Source organism: Rhineura floridana, chromosome 4 (assembly GCF_030035675.1).
Source record: "Rhineura floridana isolate rRhiFlo1 chromosome 4, rRhiFlo1.hap2, whole genome shotgun sequence".
NCBI classification, from domain to species: domain Eukaryota; kingdom Metazoa; phylum Chordata; class Lepidosauria; order Squamata; family Rhineuridae; genus Rhineura; species Rhineura floridana.
The window spans coordinates 49,064,730-49,090,074 of NC_084483.1; the positions used below are offsets into that span (position 1 = coordinate 49,064,730).

The 25,345-nt window shown below is 40.0% G+C and overlaps 1 protein-coding gene across 1 annotated transcript in view; it reads right to left on the minus strand.

Moving 5' to 3' along the window:
* Window positions 1-7,946: 7,946 nt before the first annotated feature.
* Window positions 7,947-25,345, minus strand: part of GCLC (glutamate-cysteine ligase catalytic subunit) — a 30,650-nt gene continuing 13,251 nt past the window's right edge. The window contains exons 5-16 of the mRNA XM_061622964.1: window positions 24,171-24,229; window positions 23,945-24,081; window positions 21,490-21,564; window positions 20,061-20,177; window positions 19,220-19,358; window positions 18,687-18,799; window positions 17,067-17,159; window positions 15,894-15,998; window positions 11,875-11,956; window positions 11,638-11,741; window positions 10,773-10,893; window positions 7,947-10,154 (exon numbers count right to left, since the gene is read on the minus strand). Of these exons, the coding sequence (XP_061478948.1) occupies window positions 9,946-10,154; window positions 10,773-10,893; window positions 11,638-11,741; window positions 11,875-11,956; window positions 15,894-15,998; window positions 17,067-17,159; window positions 18,687-18,799; window positions 19,220-19,358; window positions 20,061-20,177; window positions 21,490-21,564; window positions 23,945-24,081; window positions 24,171-24,229 (1,354 nt within the window). The 3' untranslated portion in view covers window positions 7,947-9,945. The remainder of the gene's footprint in view (window positions 10,155-10,772; window positions 10,894-11,637; window positions 11,742-11,874; window positions 11,957-15,893; window positions 15,999-17,066; window positions 17,160-18,686; window positions 18,800-19,219; window positions 19,359-20,060; window positions 20,178-21,489; window positions 21,565-23,944; window positions 24,082-24,170; window positions 24,230-25,345) is intronic.

Here is a 25,345-nt window from a genome sequence, read left to right on the forward strand (position 1 = left end):
TGCAGAATCTACAATCTATTAGGAACAAAGCAGGAACTATAGGAACTAGAGCCTTAGTTTCAGGCAATAAGGGCCATTGGTCACCAGATCTTAGGCTGTCAGAGCAAGTCTCATGCCTTCGGATGGTGTAATAAGCTTCAGGCTTTAATTTTAAAGATTTTTCATTCTCATCGTTCTGAAGGTTTGAAAACATGAACTCACTTTGAAAATAAACAATAGTAAGTGGAAATAATTTCCACAATCTTTTTTCTACACACACATCATTTTACACACACATTTCTGACTGACTCTTGCTCATAATTTTTGAAATCAGCAGACTCATCTGCACTCCTTGCTCTGCCCATTGCCTTCACGGGTTAGTGTTTAGAAAGTATTTAGCTGCATTAAGAAAAAGCGCTGCTGCCACCAGCTGGATATTCCTGGTATAATAAGGCCTAGCTATGATTTAAAAAAGAAAAAAGCCAGTCTGATAAGCAGCATAATAAAACAATACAGCAATAAAGAGAACGTGCTATTTAGTCACTGAAATGATCATGGATTGTGTTTGCTCCATTAAGTGTACGTTGGCTCTAATTTCACAGCTCACTGCCCTGGCAACAGAAGCACGTAGCATTGTGCTCCAGGGTTACTGCGCCAGCATCCTCCTACAACTCGTAGTGCTGTGGCAGGGCTACCAGGTGATTCTGGACATTATATGCAGCAGGGGTGGGGAACCTCATGGCCAAGGGCCAAATACAGCCCACCAGGCCTCTATACCCAGCCCTCAGGACTCTGTCCAGGCTTTCTCACTGGCCTTGCTCTGCACCTAGCTCAACTGCTTCTGCTTGCCAAGATGATGCCTGTGAATGGAGAGAATGCCTCTTGCTTGGCTGGATGGAAAGATGAGCGGGGCGTTTGTGTGCATAGAAACCACTGGTTTCTGCCTGGCTGGGACGCAGCGTACAGAACAAAAGGTAAGAGCCCCATATTGCTTCTGGCCTTGCCCACCTGCATTGGCATGTGTTTATTTATTGCATGCCTTAGTTACATCCCATTTAGATTACTGTAACGCGCTCTACGTGGGGCTGCCTTTGAAGACTCTTGGGAAACTTAAACTGGTACAAAGAGCTGCAGCCAGAGTGCTAACTGGAGCTGGTTACAGGGACCATACAACCCCCTTGTTGCGACAGCTCCACTGGCTGCCAGTTTGTTTCCGGTCACAATTCAAAGTGCTGGTTTTGACCTATAAAGCTCTATACGGCCTAGGTCCAGGCTATTTGTCAGACCGTATCTCCCCATATGAGCCTACCCGGGTGTTGAGATCCTCAGGAGAGGCCCTTCTCTCAGTCCCAACACCTTCGCAAGCGTGATTGGTGGGGACACGAGATAGGGCCTTCTCGGTGGCTGCCCCCAGGTCCTGGAACTCTCTTCCTAGGGAAGCACGAATGGCCCCTTCCTTGCTATCCTTCCGTCGGCAGGCAAATACTTTTTTATTCCAACAGGCTTTTGGACTAGAAGCTGTTTAAGATAGGACCTCATAAGGTCTGTTGTATTGTTCTATGGTCCTATTCTTAATGTTTTAAATTGTCTTAGTATTTTAAGTGTATGTTTCATGGTTTTAATGTTACGAATAGTTTAATTCTATTTTAATTGTATATTTTTGTGTGTTTTTTATCTATGTGTGGTTTTTATTTGTAAGCCGCCTTGAGTTCCAGTTTTGGAAAAAGGGCGGGGTAAAAATAAAGAGTAATAATAATAAAAATAATAATTGCATTTATATACTGCCCCATAGCCAAAGCTCTCTGGGCGGTTTACAACAATTAAAAACAATAAAAACAGATATATAAACTTTCAAAAACACATTTTTAAAAAGCAATTTAAAAACACATGCCAAAATGCCTGGGAGAAGAGGAAAGACTTGACCTGGTGCTGAAAAGGTAACTGTTGGCGCCAGGCGTACCTCATCATATAGATCATTCCATAATTTGGGGAGCCACCACTGAGAAGGCCCTCTGCCTTGTTGCCATCCTCTGAGCTTCCCTCAGAGTAGGCACCCGGAGGAAGGCCTTTGATGTTCAGCATAGTGTACTGGTGGGTTCGTGTCATTCCATCAGGTATTGTGGTCCCAAGCCATGGAAGGTTTTATAGGTTAAAACCAGCACCTTGAATTGAGCTTGGAAACATACAGGCAGCCAATGCAAGTGGGCCAGAATCGGTTTTGTATGTTCGGACCGTCTGGTCCCTGTTACCAATCTGTCAGCTGCATTTTGCACAAGCTGCAGTTTCCAAACCGTCTTCAAAGGCAGCCCCAAGTAGACAGCATTGCAGTAATCTAGCTTGGAGGTTAGCAGAGCATGGACAACTAAAGCCAGGTTATCCCTGTCCAGATAGGGGCGTAGCTGGGCCACCAACCAAAGTTGGTAGAAGGCACTCCGTCCCACCAAGGCTACCTGAGCCTCAAGTGACAGAGATGTTTCTAGGAGAACCTCCAAGCTACAAACCTGCTCCTTTAGGGTGAGTGCAACCCCATCCAGGACATCCGGTCAGAAGAACTACCACTAGCAGCACCTCAGTCTCGTCTGGATTGAGCCTGTTTATTAGCCCTCATCCAGTCCATTGTCGCAGCCAGGCACCGGTTCAGCACATTGACAGCCTCACCTAAAGAGGATGAGAAGAAGAAATAGAGCTGTGTGTCATCAGCATACTGATGGCAACACATTCCAAAACTCTGGATGACTGCACCCAACGGTTTCATGTAGATGTTGAACAGCATGGGGGACCGAAGATCCCTGCGGAACCTCATACTGGAAAGCCCTGGGTGCTGAGCAATGTTCCCCAAGCACCACCTTCTGGAGCTGACCTGCCAAGTAGGAGTGGAACCACCGCCATGCAGTCCCACTCCCAACTCAGCCAGTCTTCCCAGAAGGATACCTTGGTCAATGGTATTGAAAGCTGCTGAGAGACCAAGGAGAATCAACAGAGTCACACTCCCCGTCTCTCTCCCGATACAGGTCATCATACAGGGCAACCAAGGCTGTTTCCATGCCAAATCCAGGGCTGAAACCCGACTGAAATGGATACAGATAATCGGTCTCATCCAAGCGTGTCTGGAGCTGGCCTGCAACCACTCGTTCAAGGATCTTGCCCAGGAATGGAACATTTGCCACCGGCCTATAGTTATTAAAAAATTTCTGGGTCCAGGGAGGGTCTCTTCAGAAGTGGTCTCACTACCGCCTGTTTCAGGTGGCCAGGGACCACTCTCTCTCACAGAGGCATTAATCACTTCCCTGGCCCAGCCGGCTGTTCCATCCCTGCTAGCTTTTATTAGCCAAGAAGGGCAAGGATCCAGCACAGAAGTGGTGCACGAACCTGTCCAAGCACCTTGTCAACATGCTCAGGCTGTACCAACTGAAGCTCATCTAAGAAATCAGGACAAGGCTGTGCTCTGGATACCACGCTTGATTCACCTGCTATAACACTGGAGTCTAAGTCCTGGCGGATGTACCTCCCAGAAGGTTGCCTGCAAGGGAATGCGGCCCGTGAGCTGAAGAGGGTTCCCCACCGTCATGCCAGTTCAGAAGGAAGTTGCTGACATTGCAAAGCAATTTCACCTGAAAACCGTACAAGGTAGCTGTGGGGGAAGCTCAGGGGACAAAAGGGTCACTCATTAAAGTTCACTTATCAACACCTTGTATCAATGTTAGTAAGAGCTAACTGGTTGTCTGAGTGCAAATCCTTATTTAGCCAAAAATGTACCATGCACGGACAAGAGTGTTTCCAAGCTTTGGGCTCCCCTCACCCCCCACAGCCTGCTAAAATATAAAAAATAGGGGGATCCTGAATGGGTGGGAGAAACCCAAAGAATAGCCTAAGCTACAGACAAATTGCACAAAATTGTAATCAGAGCCACAGACCAGTTAAACCAATTTCAGCACATGTAAGTGATGTCAGCCTTGTTAAATGGATCTGAATGCAGCTCCAGTGGCCTTAGGTGAGCTAAAGAAAAAAACAAGTGGCATGCAGCTGCCACCACACTCTCCTTGACGCTTTCTAACATGTTTTCGAGTTACTGGAGAGTAGCACAACCACACCATGTGGCATAATTGTTGCATCTCTACAGTGATGGTAGATGGGAGGGTGGTCAAGATAGCACATTGCAAAGGAAAACAGAGCAAGGGGAAGCTATTGTCTCTTGTATCGTAATTAAATAATGAATGGTGTTCAAGACTTGTCAGGTTTTTACCTTCCGTCTGAATCTACTGGTTTTATTGTTATCCTTGTGTTCTTATCATTTAATGTTGTGTTTGTTTTTATACAGATTGCTTGTAAACCATCTTGAGGGTGTTCACATAAAAAGCAATGTATGCATTCCATATCATAAATGCATGAATATTGTTACTGCAAGACTGTATTTAAAATAGAAAGCATATAGAATAATTTTAAATGCTTTCTAGCCAGTGTACATTTTATATTTGCCTTACAGGTCCCTCCAACAAAAGCTCTGCAGTCCTAAACACACTTACCATGGAACTTGCTTCTGAGTAGGCATGCATCTGGTCCGTCTTGTAGGTAGAAATTCTGTTCATTTTTGGATTGGGCCATACAAGTGCAACATTAAGTGCAATCGTTAATGATTTGATTTTACATTTCTGTATGGGTTCATTGCGTATTTATATACAGTGCTTTGCAAAAGTAATCAGACCCCTGACCAATGCTCTCGTATTATTGAATTACAAATGGTACATTGTAGTTTCGTTCTGTATATTTTATTTTGAAACACTGACACTCAGAATCAATTATTGTAAGGTGACATTGGTTTTATGTTGGGAAATGTTTGTAAGAAACAAAAAACCGAAACATGTTGCTTGCCTAAGTATTCAACCCCTGTGCTGTGGAAGCTCCCAGTTTACACAGATGAAAGAAATTGCCCTATCGAGGACAGTTACCTTACCATTGGCCTCCACCTGTGAACCACTGAAGTTGCTGTCACATTGTCAGAATAAAAACCCCACTGATCATTGGTCAGGCTGTGGATCTGAAGGAAAATGGAGACCAACATTCTACAGAAGTGAGAGATAATGTAATACAAATGCATAGATTAGGAAAATGGTACGAAATAATATCCAAGTGTTTGGATATCCCAGTGAGCAAAGTTGGATCAGGAAGTGGAAGCTGCATCACACCACCCAGGCATTGCCAAGAAAACACCATCTCTCAAAACTCAGCGCTCATACAAGGAGGAGACTTGTGAGAGAAGCCACAGAGAGGCCAACTTTGAAGGGGCTACAGAGTTCAGTGGCTGGGAGTGGAGTAATGGTGCCCCAGTGAACCATATCAACAGCTCTACTTAACAATGGTCTGTACGGGAGGGTGGCAAGAAAGAAGCCGTTACTCAAAAAGTGCCATCTGAAAGCACAGTTTGCCAGAAAGCATGAGAGTGCCCCAGCTGCAATGTAGGAAAAGTGTTGTGGTCAGATGAGTCCAAGATAGAGCTTTTTGGCCAAAACCCAAAGCGCTGTGTGGCGCAAACCTAATACTGCCCATGCCTCAAGACAAACCATCCCTACAAAGAAGTATGGTGGTGGCAGTATCATGCTGTGGGGATGCTTCTCATCAGCAGGGACTGGGCATCTAGTTAAAATTGAAGGAGGAATGGATGGAGTAAAATACAGGGAAATAAAGCAAGAGAAATCTGTTTTAGTCCACTAAAAACTGAGGCTTGGGAGGAAATTCACTTTTCAGCAAGACAATGATCCCAAGCACAAGGCCAAAGCAACATTGGAGCGGCTCAAGAACAAAAAGGTGAATGTCCTACAGTGGCCCAGTCAAAGTCCTGATCTCAATCCTATGGAGAATCTGTGGCCCTCTTTGAAAATTGCTGTCCACAAGTGATGTCCAACCAACCTGAACAACCTGGAGCGAATCTGCCAAGAATGGGCCAAAATCCTTCTGACACCATGTGCAAAGCTGGTATATAACTACCCCCAGAGCTTGGAAAAGATTCTTTTTTGAACTGCAACTCCCATCAGCCCAATCCAGTGGCTATGCTGGCTGAAGCTGATGGAAGTTACAGTTCAAAAAAGTAACTTTTCGAAGCTCTGCCTACCCCAAAAGACTTAAAGCTGTTATTGCAGCGAAAGGTGGCTCTACCAAATATTAATGTGTGGGGGTTGAATATTTATGCAAGCAACGTTTCAGGTTCTTGTTTCTTACAAACATTTCCCAACATAAAACCAATGTCACCTTACAATAATTGATTTTGAGTTTCAGTGTTTCAAAATAAAATATCATACAGAACGAAATTACAATGTACCATTTGTAATTCACTAATATGACAGCATCGGTCAGGGATCTGATTACTTTTACAAGGCACTGTATGTTGTGGGATATACAAATTTTACAAATAAAATAAAAGTTAACAAAATACAAGACCACCATTCATTATGGCACAAGAAAATCACATTTTCACTTGAAACTGTGGCCCTGCCAACTGTGGCTTCTCCAAGGAATAGTTTTTGAACTTTGGTAACTGTCATTATTCCTCCTGGCCTACATTTAACACAGAACATTAGTTTTATTCCTATTACAATATTTCATATGACCACTAGAAATTGTTGAACTACCTACATAGATCAGCTGAACATGAATATGCACTGTTGCAAGCAGAATAAAGGTAAATAAGTAGGGGGTTCTGAGATGGCACGAGGAATGGTCCAGTTCTTCCTTTACAGATATGAGGCAAAAGAGCTGTAGTAGAAGCCTTTGTGCTGTAGCAGCTCTGACGTCTTAAAAGTATTGGCCTTCAACTAGTGGGTTGGGATCCACTATCAGGTCATAGCTTGAACTAAGATGGCTCACAATAGCAACACTACTACTATGTAAATATATGGTAAAAAATGAAGAACCGTGTCCCCACATGCGTGTTTGGGTTAAAAGGGACACCAGGTCCAAAAGCCATTGAAGACTACTGCCACTCCAAGGCAACATTATACACCAGTTGAAAGGGGTAACTATTATTTGCTAATGTGCAACATGGCTCATTGGAATTGGCCAATTCCTCCTGTAATTTGACCCCAGGTATTACCATCCCCATTTTTTTAGTAAGACAAGATGCCCTGCTCTGAATTCTATATGACCCTTCTCTGTCAGCCAAGAGCATCTCAGCAATCCACACCTATATTTCAGCCTATTTCATGTGTCTCAGGGCACAGTTACTATCTGCTGAAATCTTAATTTTGTGTGTTATGTTTAAGTACAACAGCCTAATCCTTCCTTAAGGCAATTAAACAAACAGTCGTCCTGGTGTCTTGATATGGGGCAAATTTAATAATAATTAGAATTAGAACATTCCATGCCATCAGAACGTTCCCATAGCTCTCCGCAAATCAGATTAAAGGACATGTTGGTATCATTCACAAAATGTATATTGTATGCAGAAGCAACCTTTCATAGTGGATGCCATTTATCTCAAATCAAATGCATGATTGAGCAGCTCTCCTCCAGATTCTCTATTCACTACTTTCCTCCTTCAGCTTTCTAGCTCAGTTTTCATGATCCTCTTTTTGCTGTGCCACACATCTACTCCCCCTGAACAGCACACAGCAGTTCCTTGTACTTAGGTGGTATGACTTTTCCTGACTTGCTCCCTCCCTCCCTTTCCTTTCTTCCTCCATTAATGTCTACTCAGGTCACTTCCATTCTGCCTTTATTGCCTGAGTCCTTCCCACCTCCATTCAGATTCACAGCTTTTCACCTTCCTACTATTGATTCCCATTTCTACCAACAGCAATGAGATCTTCCTGTTCCTAAATACATTTGAAGTTTTTCTTCCATGTTGATGCTCAAAGAAGCTGCACTGTAGCTATATATGACCAACCATCTTTTCCCTGCAGCAGCTATGATGATGGCAGAAGGGTATGTGAAGAAAACAGACAAGTTTTAAGTTATTGTTTTAAAACTTTATTAGCTTTCAACTTCTGTGGAAAATATGTCTATGAATTAGATTTACACTCAGACATACACAATATATTGCAATTTTTGTTCATTCCACAGATTAGTGAGCCATCTCATTTACCACCTGAAACAAGTATTTCCTAGCACACACCTATGAACACCGTACAGGTTCTAATCTCTCTACAGGCATACAGTTAGTGATGCAGTTTTACTGCAACTTTTCCATTGGCTCTTTGTAAGTCATTACACCTTAGGGCATTTATACATGCTTATTAAGTATTTCATAACCTATCATACAGTAAAAGTGTCTTACTGTACTCTTACTTTAAGCAGCTAATATTAAAAAGCCTCATCTTTCCTCTAAATTTCAGGTTATATATACAAATCGCAGCAATTGGCTTTATTTTTAAATTCTATACAATTCCTTTATGGTTCAGGTTCCTGATTCACAGACATATTAGTGCATTCCATGATTTTTCTTGAGTTAAGTTGTTATATATAAAAGAGGATACAGATTATAAGAAATCAGGGACACATTTAAGTTGTGTTGCAAAAAACTAATCCAATCTTGCAGTTTGTGTATTTGCTGCAATTTGATAGCTTCTTATTTTAATGCCACATTCAAGTCCAGCCTTTTGATAGAATTGAAGTTCTTGTTTTTATTTCAACTTTTCAAAGCGGGAAGAAATGTATTATTTGGGCCTCTATGGATACGCAATAGAGTCCGCACCACGTATTATGAGTATAGCAGGATTACCTGCCTGCTCATCTGCCATGGCAGCAGATCTCATGCCCAGGTGAAACACAGGATGGTATCCAATGGTGACCACCCACTGATGGGAAAGCTCCAGCAGCAGAATGGAGAGGCAATTTTTGGCGATCCCCCTTCCTCCCTGCAGAGCCACATCTTCCCAATCTGTTTGAAGGTTGGAGGACCGTCTGGGCCATATGTGCATGGGTGGGTGTCATGGGGTGCTGGAGGGAAGAAAAGGGATCATAAAAAATTGCCTCTTTCCCCATTCCGCTGATTGACCCATGTGATCAGGTAGCAGTCACCATTGGATACCACTCATAAACTGGGTAAAGAAACAATAATGAAGTGTGAACATAATGGAGTCATGGTAACTTTAAAATAAAGTAACACTAAGTAAAAACAAGGTACTTCTATAAACTTTGAGCAAAGAGGATGTTTGTGCCATTACTTTTCAGTGTCAAGCTATTTAGCTACAACTCCACAGAAGCTCTAGCTATAAGCAATCAAGAAATCAGTGACATGATGCTACTGACTGAAGGTGACAGAGACTTGTGGAAAGAGTGAAAGCACAATCAGTATAGGAACATACTGATTTACACTCCAACCTAGGAAAGGAGGAAGTATTTTACCTTAATCATATCCCACTAACAGCACAGGACTACTATCTACTTAAATCCAAGTTTGAGAACTGGGCTGCTTGACCACAAACCTGATTCCACTGATGTCAGTGTGACTTCCAAGTAGGATCAGGACTGCCATCATCTTTTCATGGCAGAATGGGGAAAAATATCAATGTGAATCAGGTTCTGAATTTTTCTTTAAAATACAGTAGATAGTTCAGTGCATTCCAGGTAACCAAAGTCAGAGTAAACATTCAATGTCCGGAATGCTGAATAATATACAAGTACCAATACAGTACCTTTACAAAGCTGTTTGAGACATTGACTTTTTTCCCCAGAATAAGTATATAAAAATTACAAGTTGTTTCACTATGAGTTTCAGTATAATGTTATTAAAAAACATTGATGTTAAATCAAAAATATTTTACTATTTACATGTACACAGTATAAACCTTAAATAGAAGAATATGCCTATTGTAGGAAGTTTTAAGAGAATATTTAGGCAGATTGGCCCATCTTATAGTGCAGTAGAACCATTTTTGGTCTTCACACTATGAAACTGCAGACATTCACCAGTATTGCAACTGGTGCTTCAGCAGAGAGTGTTTTATACCTCACTCACTGGATTAAAGCCTTTCATCAAAAAGTGCCAGTTTTAGTTCCACTGTATTTTACTTTGTTAAAGCAGACTCCAAGCAGTTCAGGGCATTCAACTTCCTCTTCAGCTATTTGGTTGCATTTCCAAATCAGGCTATAATTCATTTCTTCAGTAATTACACTATCGTGCTTGTATGCTGGGTGGTTTGCAACAAACTCTCGCATCCATCGAGCAGCTGTCATCAATTCTCCTGGTGAGGGAAGAAGTCATATTGTACATTTTCACATTCTGTACAGCTATTGTGTGAATGCATACCCTTCTATTTGCTTTGTGTTTAAGAGTTAACTTAACTTTAGGAGGCCGTGTTATAACTGAATACCAAATACAAACCACAAGGTGCTGGCCCCATAATCAGCGTAAAATATGCAAGTATTAGTGCTCAGTGGGTTTCAGAATAAAAGACCACTTTTAGATACTTTGCATGTCATACTGTAAAAAAATTCGACCACGTTTCTGTATTTCTATCATCGTTCACAAAAATGTTTTCTGCTACTATATTTTTCTAGATTTTTTTAATTCCTGAAAATTATGTTAATTTTATGAAAAAACAATTAGTTACAATAAATGGATATAACACCAAGAAGATTAACATTCAAAGTTGTAATTAATTTTTCTGTGACTACAAATAAACAGACAAGTATGTGATAAACAGGAGTTGTTATACAGGGTGGGATAAATAAAAACCAAAAGCAGACATAACCCAAGCATGCTATATTGGGTACTATTCTATTTAGGACATCAAAAGCTTTCTAATTCAAACATTTTCAGAAAACCTACATCACTGGCAATGTCAAGAGTGTTTTCATACCTGATGCTCTCTTTTTAATTAGTTTCAGGTAGTTTAGAATGCTGCACCTTGTATCCACATCCACTTCCATATTTTCAAGGTAAGAGTTTAAAACTGGAATTAATCCAGGAAATACGCCTTCCTATAAGAGGCAGACCATAACTGAAATAAAATGCATACTTCAAAACCAAAGTTTCCTTTTCCAAGGGATTCTCAAACTATCTTAAAATAAATAAGTCCGAGACCTCCTAAAACGGGGATGGGGAACCTGTGACAGCCCTCCTGATGTTGCTAGATTCCACCAGTTCCAAGCCAACATGGCCAATGGTCAGGAATGATGGGAGTTGTAGTCCAACATCATCTGGAGGCCTAGAGGTCCCTGAACCTTGCCAGAGAGAAAATGCAAGGCAGGTAGCTACACTGGTTGTGGACATCCCACAGGCATCTGGTTGGTCACTAGAATGTTGGACTAGATGGGCCTTTGGCCCAATCCATCAAGTCTTGGCTTGTGCTCTTAGTTTGTGCAGTAGCATCCTCATTCATCTCCTATCTTTAGCTAAAGGAAACCCAAATTAGAAACTACTGGCTGTCTGCGTTGGGCCTGCATACAGACTCTTAGCACCCACCCCCAAATCAATCAGTGAGGGAAGATTAAGGAAGTTAAAGCATGCCTTCAAGATCTACCTTATTCATACACAAACACTTAAAACTCCCTAAGGATGGTGAGTGGTTAATGCACTGATTGGAAGTGGTTAGACCAAGAGCAGAGCATCAAGATATATAACAGGAGAAGCAAGAGAAAGCTTGGACCCTTCCCTCTAATCTGTTTATGGACCTTATAAGAAGCTTCTGCTTTGTCCTTCTGCCATATAGAAGCCATCCTCACCTTTCCATTGATTATTGTATCTATGCTCATTAAGGTATACTCTTCACTATCTGTTTCTGTACCATTTTGAGCTGGGCCACATCCATCCACTACAGCATTGCCACCTTTTCAGAGGAAGATAGGATTTGGGGGTGAGGGAAAGAGAACACAGAACATCCACAGAAGACAATTAGTTTCATGTTCATTTTACACTTAAGTGTCTAGTAAAAATCAGACTGAAAACAATTAGCAGCATACCTTTACAGATGTCTTTTCTGAAATAAAACATACCCTGCCGGACAGCATCCCGTTTCTGAGCTACTTTCATGTTCTCATCCACCTATAAAGGGAGATGGGGGAGAAGGTTATATTGGATTCCTTGGGGAACAGGGGAAAAGTTTCTAGTCTAGGTCTGTAGGTTTTGGAAATTGCATTTCACAGGGTTGGCTCAGGCATCTAGCTTCCTAAATGTGATCATATATGCAGATATGTGGCCACTTGGATAAGCATTAGGATGAACCAGCAGCCATCTCTAGGGTTAGGGCTACAGCTCTTCCAACAGTAACTATGATGGAAACAGCTACTGCCTCACGCTTTATTCTATCTTTTATTTTATCCATCTACACAGACATAGGAAAGTGTTTAGCAATTTGAGTCGGTTTTGAGCTATTTGCTAATTTAAATGGATGGGGACCAACTGGACTCTACTTAGAGACAATTTAATCTCCCCCCCCATCCTCCATAGGTTAATATTCACAGAGAACCAGAGTGCTCAGCTTGAAAGTTTGGTTTCTAGTGGGAAGTTCAAAGCACTACTGGTTGACAATTATTTTACTGTGCACATGCTTTGCATGCAGAAGGTGTCAAGTTCGATCTCTAGCATCTCCGGCTGAAAGGATAAAGACCTCTACCCAGGATCTTACTAGTCAGAAAAGACAATACTGAGCTAGATAGAGCAGTGGTTTACCTTGGTGTAAGTTTCCTGTGTTCACACAGTCCAGCAATGTTTGCCTAGCTATTACCAGTGTTTATCAAATGTTGGGGCTCATCCCTTTGACAGACGGCTTGCCTACCACAACCATGCAGCTTCAGGGCAACTTCAGGCATGCTTCCAGGGCATCCATTCAGTTCAAGCTCAGGAACAGTTAACAAGAGCCTGGCCAGCCTGCCTGAGCCAACTATACATCCTGCAACACTCCCTAGAATTATCTGTAAGACACACGGGTTCTATGGTAAAGATTTGGGAAAGTTTCTTTGAAAACCACTGAATTATATTGTTAGAGGAAGGAAAGCTATCAAAACTAGACTAAAAAAAAATTCTGCCACTAATGTATCACTTGATCTGTGAATGTCTGTCTTTTTTCATGCCTTTTAGCCATTATCTCCCTGACCTGCTGCTGCTTTCGTAATCATTCCCTGCCTGCCCTTCTTAGTTAGGGCTTCTTATTCACAATATGACTTCAGCCAATCTGGAACATAGTGAAGGCGATGGTATCACAGCACTATATAACCAGGTTTGGGTTTGTGACAAAATCACCAAGGATGAACTGGAGCTGATTGAGAGTAAGGGCAATGCTTCCTTGACTGATGTCAGTGTCCACAGATAATCAGTCCCAATCACCCATGCAGAATAAAGTAAAATACTCTCCCTCCAACGCACACTGTTTTGGTGACCTCAGGAAAAAAACCAAACACATACTTCAACAAGTTTGTGAAATATGCCTGTCTCTTTGGCTCAATTTTAACATCTATAAAAATATCTATAGACTAACAAGGAACCTAGGATTTATTAAGGACTCTTATACGGTAGAGTATTTGTTGGATCACAATACTACAGTCTGCACGTCAGGGGAAAAGAGAAAGAGAGAGAGAGAAAGATTTGTCTTAAATTGGCTCCATCTTTCTGGAAACAAGCCAACCAACATCTTGTCCAGGGCATTACAAGTAGACCCCCCCACACACACACACACTGAATGCTCAGTATAAAGTGGCTTAATGCCCAGTAAGCAAAGAAAACAAATAATTTGCATGATACATGATGAGCCTCTCAAAAGGGAATGAGCTATGTGAAAATACTATGCACTGGGGCTTTATGACAAATACAGCACAAATCCACAAAAGGAACTACAAGTACGTCTATTTGGGGATGGGAGGGGAAGAGTGTACAGGCAGGAGTACAATTGTACAGCAAGGAAAGAAAAAAAATGGAAGCCAGATAGGGTTTCACATGTATATCCCTGCTGTGACTCAACTAGAAATGCAGCTATAGAAGGATCTGGAGCAATAAGGCCATGCCTTTGAAGATTAAAGGCAGTGTTGAAAGTTATTTCACTTTAAGCAGCCAGCATCACTAAGATATTTGAGAAGTTTGGGGTTGAACTCATCAGGCAGTTTGTTTTTTAAGGGGAGGGGGGAGTTAGCTGTCCTCTTGTTTGGTCCATGATCTTTCATCAATCAAGTGGTACCACACCAGTATTGCTGACTAGGAAGACATGTTTTTAAAGACTGAAAATATTCTACCCAACTAATGCATAGCACTATCTGTCCTCAAAAGAGAGACAATTACACATGTTAATATACACAGGTAAGTTAACTGCAGTTTCTCAGTTACAGTGTGTCCATATGCTTAGCTGGTTCCAACCAAATGAAACAAAGGTGACCTGAAAAGGTTTTTTCTAAAAGCTGGGTTTGAAGCATATCTGCGCTTAAAATTGTTTTAATTCATCCTAAAATTCATATTCCAATGAACTCAACCACTATGATAGCCCAAAAGTGGGTAACAGATTCTGAGCCCTTTGGGGACATACTGAAGAAATTGATGCGAGCTACCCTGAACTCATAGGACACAGCAGATATAAAATATAATATAATCTTTGTTAGTCACTCCAAATATGGTCTTGAAAAGAGGAAACTCAAATGCTCACCTATGATAGATCCAGGAAATGGAGCTTTAAGAAAAAAATACCACAACAGTCCTGATAACGGACAAACTAGCAACAGTGCTAATAAGCAAATATTTTTATATTTCTTTTTCCAAAAAGTTTGGAAAACAAGCAACAAAAAAGTTCCTTGGAACATGAAGCACAATTTTTTTCATTGTAAGGCCACATCTCCCAACACAAAGACATTTTTAATGGCAACACAACCGTTTGGATCGTAACTTCCACTCTGTGAATGGAATTGAGCTTTGTGCCGCAGCAGGAAGACGGGAATAATTAAAGGACAAAGGGTAGTGCCTTTGCTCACATACCACCACCTTTGCATTCAAAGGACTCCTGTGGGACAAAGATAACCTTACAAGTATGTCACTATTTGGTACCTTTGGAACACATGGATTTTAGGGTTCAATATGGCACAAATCTTCTCTAACATGGAATTACTCTCAGAGAACTGCTACGACAAATGTCGACCCTGTTTCAAGTTCTCCTCCCACTCTCCCTGTTTGTATCAATGGCTGCTGCAGGCAGGGGCATGACATGTTCGATATGACATATGATTATGGGGTCTAGGGGGATGGAGTTGGGCAACTAACACAAAGAAGCTGTTTTTGGCAGCATCTCTACACTGAGTGGAATGTGCAGCTTGGGCCTTCCAAATTCCTTGTGTGGAGATTGTTCCACACTATTAGAGCTTGGCTTCCATTGCAGCATATCCTGAGGTTGCAAAAGAGAGGACAACTAAATTATGCAGGCTAAAGAAACCAACTTCAATGGAAATTGGTTCATTAGATTTCCATTTGCAATTATATAAATCCCAGCTGTAAGATTCAGGAATTTTGGCTGCTGGAACCAAGCAAATGTTTATATACAAGTCACTGAGCAGAAGGCCGCTCATGCAACTTTTTCTTCTTCCCCCTTAGCAACATGGTCTGTGTCATAGGAGGCTGCACAAGGAGGGAAGAAGTGCCCAGAACTGGAGATATCCTCACCAATGGAGTTCTGCACACACTCATAGGCAATTCCCTGCTCCCACTGTGCCTCCTGCAACACAGCCTACGCTATTTGCTAGCCCCCCTTCTTCCCAGAGAAGCTGTTTGAGGATGGAGAAAGATTAGCTGTGTGAGTGGCCTTCTGCTCATGCAATTGTGGGTCCTCCACAGTAAATGAAAATTTTGAAAGTCTGCCAAGAGTAATTTTAAAGCCATTACAAAAATCATAACAATTGGGCAGAAAGGGCTTCTTATCTTATAAACTAACACACGGGAGAATAGGAAATATTCTTCCCCTGAATACCACCGTTTTAATGTATTAGACAGGGGAAGAAAATATTATTCTTACCTTGGACAAAGGAATGAGAAAATCCAGTTTGTATGAGAGAATGACTCGGGTCAGCAACACCACAAACACAACATACGCAGAATTTTCGAAGTCTGTTAACTGGACCTAGGTATTGAGAGATCATCAAAAATAAGATTAACAAGTGTGCTAGAAAAAACACTAACATAGTCATCCAGCAAGTTCACAATTTGAAATCTTTTATAATCTGATATAGGGCCAGTTCAGATACATTGCTGTGAAACTTACCCAGGGAGGTAAAGAGACTGAACAGCCTTTGGGCTTGTGCCCTCTTTCACAGTGGAGAGAATGTGCTGAGTACAGTGTAGATACCCCAATACTTATTTGGGCACAGGGTCTCCCTGGTTTTTCAAGGACTCAACCCACTAGGTTAAACAGATTCTACCTTGCAGAGTCAAGGAAATTTTGCATTCAAGCAAATGTGGAATCTCTGCCCCACAATCAAGTGGATAATGCATTGGGAGACTCTCTCTAAAATCTTTGGGATTTGCATCTGTACTGGTTCAAAATTTGATTTATATCAACTTCCCTTCACTAGTAGAAAAAACACTTTGAACTTTAGAAATGCTCCCAACAAAGGCTATAAAATTATTACTTAGGCGTCTACTCTCTTACTAAGACTGTCCCCTAAATACTAATCTGTTAGAAGCTGGAAACCGATTTCTAGGGCAGAGCTAGACATTTTCTCAGTCCGGGGTTGTCATACAATTTCTTCTGAGAACCCCAGGACTGCTAACTCATTAATACCACTACAGATTCTAGTATGGCCAAAGTAGAGACACTTGCAGAAGTAAACATATACTTTTATTTTACATATTCAGAAGCTAGAACTTGTTGATTTTATTTTGAAGACAAAATTGTTGTGATAAAAAAACAGCCACTCTTTGTAATTTTAAGATGTCCATACGTATAACTTTGGTTAATAAAGAGAATGGGTACAACACACCAGGCATTGATATCAGTGGTAGAAAGCTACCATTGATTTAATTGAAGCACAATTGCATACCTTAGTAGTTAAGACCTAACATGGTTATGTTTCTCTAAAGAGTCATAAACAACAAACGTGATTAGAAAGTCATGAACGCTTCAACTCTGTATTTAGGATTGTGAAATTTTCATTGTTAGCATAATCTATTGAACATGCTTATTACTTACCTCCATTGGTCTGAACTCAACTCTCCATCCAATATCTGAATTTGGAGGAGGAGGCTTAAATCTCATTGTCTGCCAATTTGTTGACTGAATATTCTACAAAACACAATATATACATTAAGGCTATGACATCTGGTGCAAGAGTGGCAAGTTATTAAAACTGTTGTGTCACCCTACATGAAGTACAGAAGAGTCTACATACCTGAAGAACTTCAGAGTGTCACATGCAAAGTCATTTGCAGATTTGCTTTGACAGTATTAGCATTTGAATATGGGATGAATAACATCCCAAATACAATTGGTAAGACAGGATCATATTAAAGTGTAATAATAAAGGACTGAAAGTTAGAGCCATTCTCTGGACTAAAGCATTATACTAGTTTTGTGCAATGCTTGAATTGTCAGTTTGTACTTATCACCCTGATGCTCTCTCTTCAGTGCCAGGAGAATATGATACTCAAGAATAATTTTATATTCTAATACCTGCATTTTAAATTCTAATACTTGAATATGTGTAGAGGAATCTATCAATTTTAGCTTAAATCAAATTCAAACACAAAAGCCACACAATTTATTGAGACTCCTAAGCATCATCCTAGAACATTCCTGATGAAGTTACTATATTCTGATGGTACAGCTGTTTATGTATTAGAGGACTCACTGAAATCAGTGGGCTTAAATTGGGTCTATTTTGAGTAGGACTTGCTAGGAAGATGCACCCATAATTAATCAGTTTATAATTTTACATTGATTTGTATTAATTACATTTAAATCCCACCTTTCCCCCAAGCATCTGAAAGCAATGGAGCCTCTCCCCCTGCCCATTTTATCCTCACAACAATCCTAGGAGGTAGGTAATCCTGAGTGACTGCCCATTGTCACAAATAGTGAACTTCATGACTAAGTGGGAATTTTAACTTAGGTCTCCACAGTTCTAGTCTAACATTCTAACTACTACAACATACTGGCTCTCGCGTTATTCCAAGAAAAGGGAGGTTGTTAGAAGATCAGTTTGTGTGAACCCTTTTGTGGTTTTCAACTATTGATTCTTCATTGTAATTTGGTGAAGCTCTTAAAACAGGGTGTTGGTTTCAGTAAGAGCAGCCTTTGTCTTCCTTTTTGCACTGTGTCAGATCAATTATATCAGAACCTCTCTAGGCTGCACTGCTTTTGCTCTGAATAGCCATCCATACGTTCAGATGTTTTTGGTGCAACCTACACTTCTGCTGATATTTGATAATTTATATTTTTTAGGACCCATCCTATTTTCTGTGATGTTGTTTAGGTTGTTTTTAACTGTTTAATTATGTGTTTTAAAATTGTTGTAACCCACCCTAGGACCTCTGGGTGAAGGGTGGGTAAAAACTTTTTCTTCTTCTTCTTCTTATTATTATTTAGAGTTTTGCCCTGCCTTCAAAATGGACATCGAAGTATCTTACACATCTCTAATACTGGGACATCTGTAATTTAAGGATCACTGATTAATCACTTTGTACTGCAGAAAAAACACTTGGCTTAGTTGAATATAGTTGTACGCTTGGTTCCTTTTTTTACATGATCTACAGCAGCCCAGAAAGAGAACAAATTAATTTTTACTATAAGGAAACTAGTATAAGATACAACCTCAAAGTGGTCAGATTCATTTGCATCATCCAGATGTATTTTCTCTTCAAACAGAGTCAATGGATCACGAATGAATAAGTGAGCAATGTGTTGGGCCAAAAGATGGTCAATGCCTATAAAACCAAGAAGTTGTGACATCAATATTAAAAATGAAACTGACTTATCAAATATGAAGACCAAGTGAATAAGTATTTGCCTGCAAATACCCCACTACACATAATCTGAGAAGTGGAATAATCACCATAAATATATAGAACAGAGCTATTGGAGTATAAAGGGAAATATGGTTCCTGGCTTGTAGGTGTTGCTATTTGTAATGTACCCAAGAATTTCCTATTACTCAAGACCGAGGTCAGTTTTCTAGGTGAGATGTGCTCTTCAGATAATTATTTAGTGCATATACTACTGCAGAGTAATGATATTTCAAGCACAGCTATTGACAGGTTAATCCCAAAAAGCCCTTCTTACAGATTATGCCCTATTAAGAGAGCAATCAAGTCAAATGACACTGTCACACTAATTCAACCACTTACCTTCTTTTACTAGCTGCTCATAGATTTCTGTATCTACCGTCAAATCAATGTCATTGTATTTTTCACCACATTCAGAGAGGTAACTGTCTATGGAATCATATCTGGATTTATTGATTCTGTAGCGGTTGTTCTTCAATGGCTATGTAATTTACGAAAAAAATATCTAGTGATTATAATAGTATCTTGAAATTATAAACATTACCCAACAATAGATACTATGAACAGCCCCAGTTCAGATGGGGATTCCAGTCTGCTTCATTCTCTCCCCTTCACTATTGGGAAACAAAGAAAATGGAAGAACCCTCCCCCCCCCTTTTGACAAAAATAAATTAAAATTAATAAATTAAATTACTTTTTAAAAATGTGTTTTAAATTTGTATATTTGTTTTTCATGTTTTTAATTGTTGTAAACTGCCCAGAGAGCTTCAGTTATGGGGCGGTATACAAATGCAATAAATAAATAAATAAAAATAGACAAAATTTACAGGCACAGTAACCCCTCCAGAGTGAATAAAGCTTGCCAAATTAGGAGGAAATAGCTCCAGGAGGTTTCATTCTAGAGACCTTAAAGTTGATTCTGGGTTAAGAACTACTAAGAGATTTGCTTTCCAGGTAAACGCGATCTGTCTGATACAGAGATTCCCTCTGTCCTTCATGATGGAGCTCTCCTTCCACACACAAACAACCTGGTGTTTGTTTCCCCATCATAAACCCAAAATACCTCTGAGGCATCATGTTTCCCCTTGGGATTTGCCTGAATCCAACGCACACCCTTAATATATACTGTGGAAGCAACTGCTACACAGGCTGTATTATTTCTCAGGTACATCTGTCCACATACCTCCAATCCTCTCTCCTCCCTCGTTCTATCATCTACTGATGCAGATATTACTCCCCAACGGCAATCAATATCTGTCACATAGCCTCTGTAGAATGGAGCTGCAGCGCTTAATGCCATCTAAATGGAAAATATCAAAAAGTACATAATGCAACAAGTTGCTAATATACTGTCATGTAACTCTACAGATATTTCGTTCTGAAACACAAGATGCCCTGTTTGCCTTCAATAGAAAAAAAATCTTAGTATTGCCACATCGTATTGAGTAGCAACATGTTTCGGCCACTGAAACACAAGTCATTTTGAGCTCCAGTCAGTATCCTCTAATCCACTCTACCTCTTCCCAATTTGGCATACACACTCTGAGTCGGTAAGAAACATTTACATAGGGAATTCTATGGAACATTTACTACTGTGCCCCTATTTTATTCAACATCAGTCATCTGAACAATGTTTTGTGTGTACTTTTTAATCCAAGTTCACATGGGGAAGAGCAATTTCACCTACTTTTAATTCTAAAAACAACTGGGTTTCATTCAGTGTTGCCCATCTGGTGGCAAGACTCCAGTAGGAGTAGGGCAGAAGGGTTTTTATTTTAATCTGCACATAAACAAGTTTTACAAGAAAAGCATGCCCAAATCCAAAGTGACAATTTTATTGGCACAAGCTGTTGCACAACATCTCCCTCCAATCTAATTGTAGCACTTATCCCAACCCTGCACAGTCCTCCACCACCCTTGCAAACAAAGTGTCTCTATGTTTGTGCTATTCAGGATACTTGTGCAGAACACGTAATTGAAGACTAATGTTAGAAGATCTATTTTATTGCCCTCTCTTGTAGAATTTCTTTTAATTAAATTTATAACATATTTTGTACATTTGATAATACTAATAAATTGTACACAATAAAAATAGTATCTCAATATATTATAATAGTATTTAACACATAATTTCATTATTTATTGATGTCATTAATCATCAGCCTCCATTTACAATCCTCCTTATATAATTTTGTTTCAGCAGTGAGAAGGCATCAAATAGTTCAATTTTAAACTTTTGTTTAATAAATGTTAGAAAAAACTGGTCCCCTTTTACAACTGTTCCTTTTTCCGAATGTCTTCCACTGATGCTTGTGCAACAGCACCAGCACTTATACAGTGGATGGAAGCTATTAACTTTTATTCTGTATCATCGTATCTTGTTTGTAAACAGAAATTATCCTTATCTATGACTACATCTAATTAATAGGTCAAACTGTTTTAAGGCCAGCACAGCCTTAGTTTAAAATCTGCTTTAATGGATAGAGGTTTTTTTTATCAGGTTTTTAAACTGCCACATGCACAAAGATCTACCTGTTTTATGCTGGTTTTTTCTATAGTCAGATGTTGCTATGAATAATATAACGTGTGCTGGAATAAATTCTACCACTTACCACAATAGGACAGATTGTGGCTAGCTGATCGTAAAGGTATCTTGCTTCAGAAATGCTGCAAGCTTGGAATGTTACCTGTAAAACAATGCCAGGTTCATCATTATTAAACAAAAAACTGCACGGTAACCGTAGCAAGATTTAGAGCCAACTTTTTTGGAATACTGAAATTGTAAAACCCAGGCTCACTTGAACTATTTCAAATCAACCATATTCCTCTCCAATCATGCTGTAATGGGAAATCCCAGCACATTCTCCCAAGCAGTTCTCTGTTCATTTTCCCCCTAGGGTCAACAGGATATACAGCAATCTTATATAGAGAAGCAAGAAGCCCCAGCTTACATCTTTCCCTACCATATATCACATAGCCTCTCTTGACAGTGGCAGAAGTTTCTTCTCCCCAAAACCTGACAGACAGGTCATGTCCCCGCTCTCCACACGGGGCGGAGATTACTCATATGCACTCACTTTACAGCACAACGCCAACATGCAACAAATTATTTATTACAAGAACCATCATTTAGAAGCTAATCTGTAGTTTGAGCATCCTAACATATAGGCAAATATAGTTTAGAGCTGCTTGTCTGCTTCTGTTTTCCATGTTTACCACTCCCATTTTTATGGTGCAAGGCAATGCTCATAATGTTTTGTCATATGCTCATGAGTTCTTTGCATCCTTAATCCACCTAAACTATTGATATCCCCACTCTGTAGCTCAGCTCATCTTTCATTGCCACAATGTTTCCTACCTTTGCACTGGCCGTTGATCCTCCAGTACTTTAAAATCCTGCTTCCTACTTTTAAATGCGTTCATTTTATTACTCCTGTTGATCTTTCTTCAATTTCTCCCTCTATTGTCCTTGCAGAACTCTACAGTTCTGGTACCCAATAGTAAGACAGAAAATTACACTTATTGTCTCATGACTCCATCTATCTTCTTTGGCAGCATCTTATCTTTGGAACTCATTGCCTCAAGATATTCAGACGAGTCAGTTCCTCCCACTCTCCAAGACAATTTCCCCAACCTTCTCCAATTTGCTGAAATTATAACTTTGTGTCTCTTTCCTGCATTAAATTTCCTTACCACCTCCCTCTTTCCTCTCTCCCCCTCATTAGTGTTTATTTAGATGGTAAGTCTGTGGTTTTAGAATGGCTAACTTTATGTTATATGCTGCTGAACTACAGCTCCCATCAGTCTCAGCCAACACAGCTCATGGTCAGGGATGATGGGAGCTGTAGTCCAGCAGCATCTGGAGAGCCATGGAGTGGCCACCCCGTGCTATACAGTGCCCTTTTGGGGCTTCTTGTGCTTAAAATATCACCAACCACCATGGGCGATGAGATGTCTGAACTGAGCCACTATCCCTAGTAAAGTGAAAGCCGAGGGTCACCTTTGGGATGAAAAACATGAAAGAGAACATAGGAGCCTCATACAGAGTCAGGTTACTGGTCCATCTAGCTCAGTACTGTCTGTATTGACCAGCAGTGGCTCTAAAAGGGTTTCAGGCAGGACTCTTCCCCAATTCCATCTGGAGATGCTAGGGATTGAAGCTGGGACCTTTTGCATGCTAAGCATTTGCTGTACCACTGAGCTATGGTCCTTCTCCGGGAGCAAGCATTTAAATATTCCAAATGATTGGAATGATTTCCTACATTTTAGTTCTCTTTCAAGGTTTACGATATAATGAATTGTCTTGAAGTTTAAAGATACCTGAATTTCCTGATATGAAGTTAGACTTAAGCAGTGATTCCCCAGAATGATGAAATTCAATAGGACTTACTTCTGAATAGACATGTCCAGGATTGCAGCCTTAATCAAAAGTACAATAAAAGCACACTTATTTTGGAATAAGTCCCATTGAACTCAATAGCATTTACTTCTGAGCTGAAATGCAGATGATTCACTGTCAAAAAAACACTATGGAGTAAAAGCAGCAGGATCCAAAATCTAAAAAGGAGCAGCACAAGAACCTCAGAGTGATAAAAGATTAGGTTAAAAGGTTTGGGAAAAGAAAAAGTTCTACATCTAGCACCAAACTGACATCTCAGTATAGGTGCCAGGCAAGAATATTGCATAACCAGAGCACCACTACTGAGAAGAGCTGTCCCCTGGCAACCACCTGCCAAACCTCAACATGCAGAAGAACCCAGGGAAGGGCCTCTAACAAAGATTGTAGTGTACAGACAGGTAAATATCAAGGCAGGCAATCCACCCTGCTTCCAAGCTGGCTTTATATTTCTGTACTTAAGGGAGATTTGATACGGCTTAGATTTAGCTATGCTACAAATACAACTGTAGTTTACCAGTGTCAAAACAGAGGCAGAATAAGGGAAGAAACTGAAGAAAAACAAAGCACAGGGCATTACTGAAAAATATATAGAGCCAAGCCAGAAGTTAATATTGCTCAAAGCTCTAGTTAAGAAATATTTACTGCTGAATTTATTTCAGTGAATTTACCTGGAGGCAGCAATTGCCCATTCCAAACCCCATTGCATCCATATATACATGATCAGGCTTGGCTGCTCTTGCTGCTTCACCGTCTTCATTAGGGAATGCTTCTATAAAGGGTGATGGAGTATTCTTGTCCTTAAATACTGCATAAGACAGGTTGACAAGAAGTTAGTAAGTCTGTTGCTAATAATCCTTTTTTCTATTTTGAAAAGCAAAGTGTTCGTTCACTCACTTGGTACGTTTATCACTACTTTTTCACCTCTTCTGTGTCGAATGTTTCTTGTTAAAGTACTAAAACAGAATAGAAACCTCCTGAAATTCCATCTCAAGATACAACATCCATATATTTATTACTGATTAACAGAATTTTAAGACCTACATTTAATTTGTTGTTGTTGTATTATTAATATTATTTGCTTTCAGCAACTTCCCTATTATTATTATTATTATTATTATTATTATTATTATTATTATTATTATTATTATTATTATTATTATTATTATTATTATTATTATTATTATTATTATTATTATTATTATTATTATTACTACTACTACTACTACTACTATTATTATTATTATAAATTAGCTTTCGTTTGTGACCATCTTCCTATTTTCTAAGCTTGTGTCAAAATAACATTGGTACTTGATAGGATTCCTTGAATCTTCTTTCAAAGAATCCTCTGAAGTAGCAATGTTTTTCTGATACAACAATCAAGAGGCTGCAGAAAGCTGTAAGAGCACATCAGGGTAATAGACTTTATTTGTCTTCACTATAACCCAATGTTCAGCTGCTACATCAGCAGGAGGCAGCAAGATGTCAGAAAGAGACATGAGGGTCTTTTCATGTGGCTTGCAAACAGGCTTGGCTTATTCTCTCAGTGGCAAGCTCAGCCCAGTATGCATGACATCACTGAATTTGTCTGACTTGTTCTATAACCAGAAGCATCTGTGCAGCCTCACCCAGTTTAAATAGAGATAATCCTCTGAGAGGGAAAAAGGGTTGTAGAGTATGAGTCTGAACTACCTGTTCCTGGTGCAATCAGCCTTCATTGGATATAGATAAAACTGTACAGAAAGCTGAGCTGGCTCAAGATATTCACATATATTACTGAGCAAATAAGGGGCACATCATTAGGTTTAAAGCTGAACAAATATATATTAATTTCTCTAAGCAGCATCCAACTTAGCAGTTCTGACACCATAGAGTTCTGTTTCCACAACAGAACTTCCCCTCCCTCTCTAATTCCCACCCTCCTCCAAATCTGCTCTGGAGGATTGGGGAAACCCAAAATAGATTTAAGAGGCACGTAAAGAAATGAAGTTCTGTTGCACAGCCAGAAGTCTTTGCGCTAACAGACCTACTTCGCTGGATACTGCCCTCCTTTCTCTGTTTTCCAAAGTACT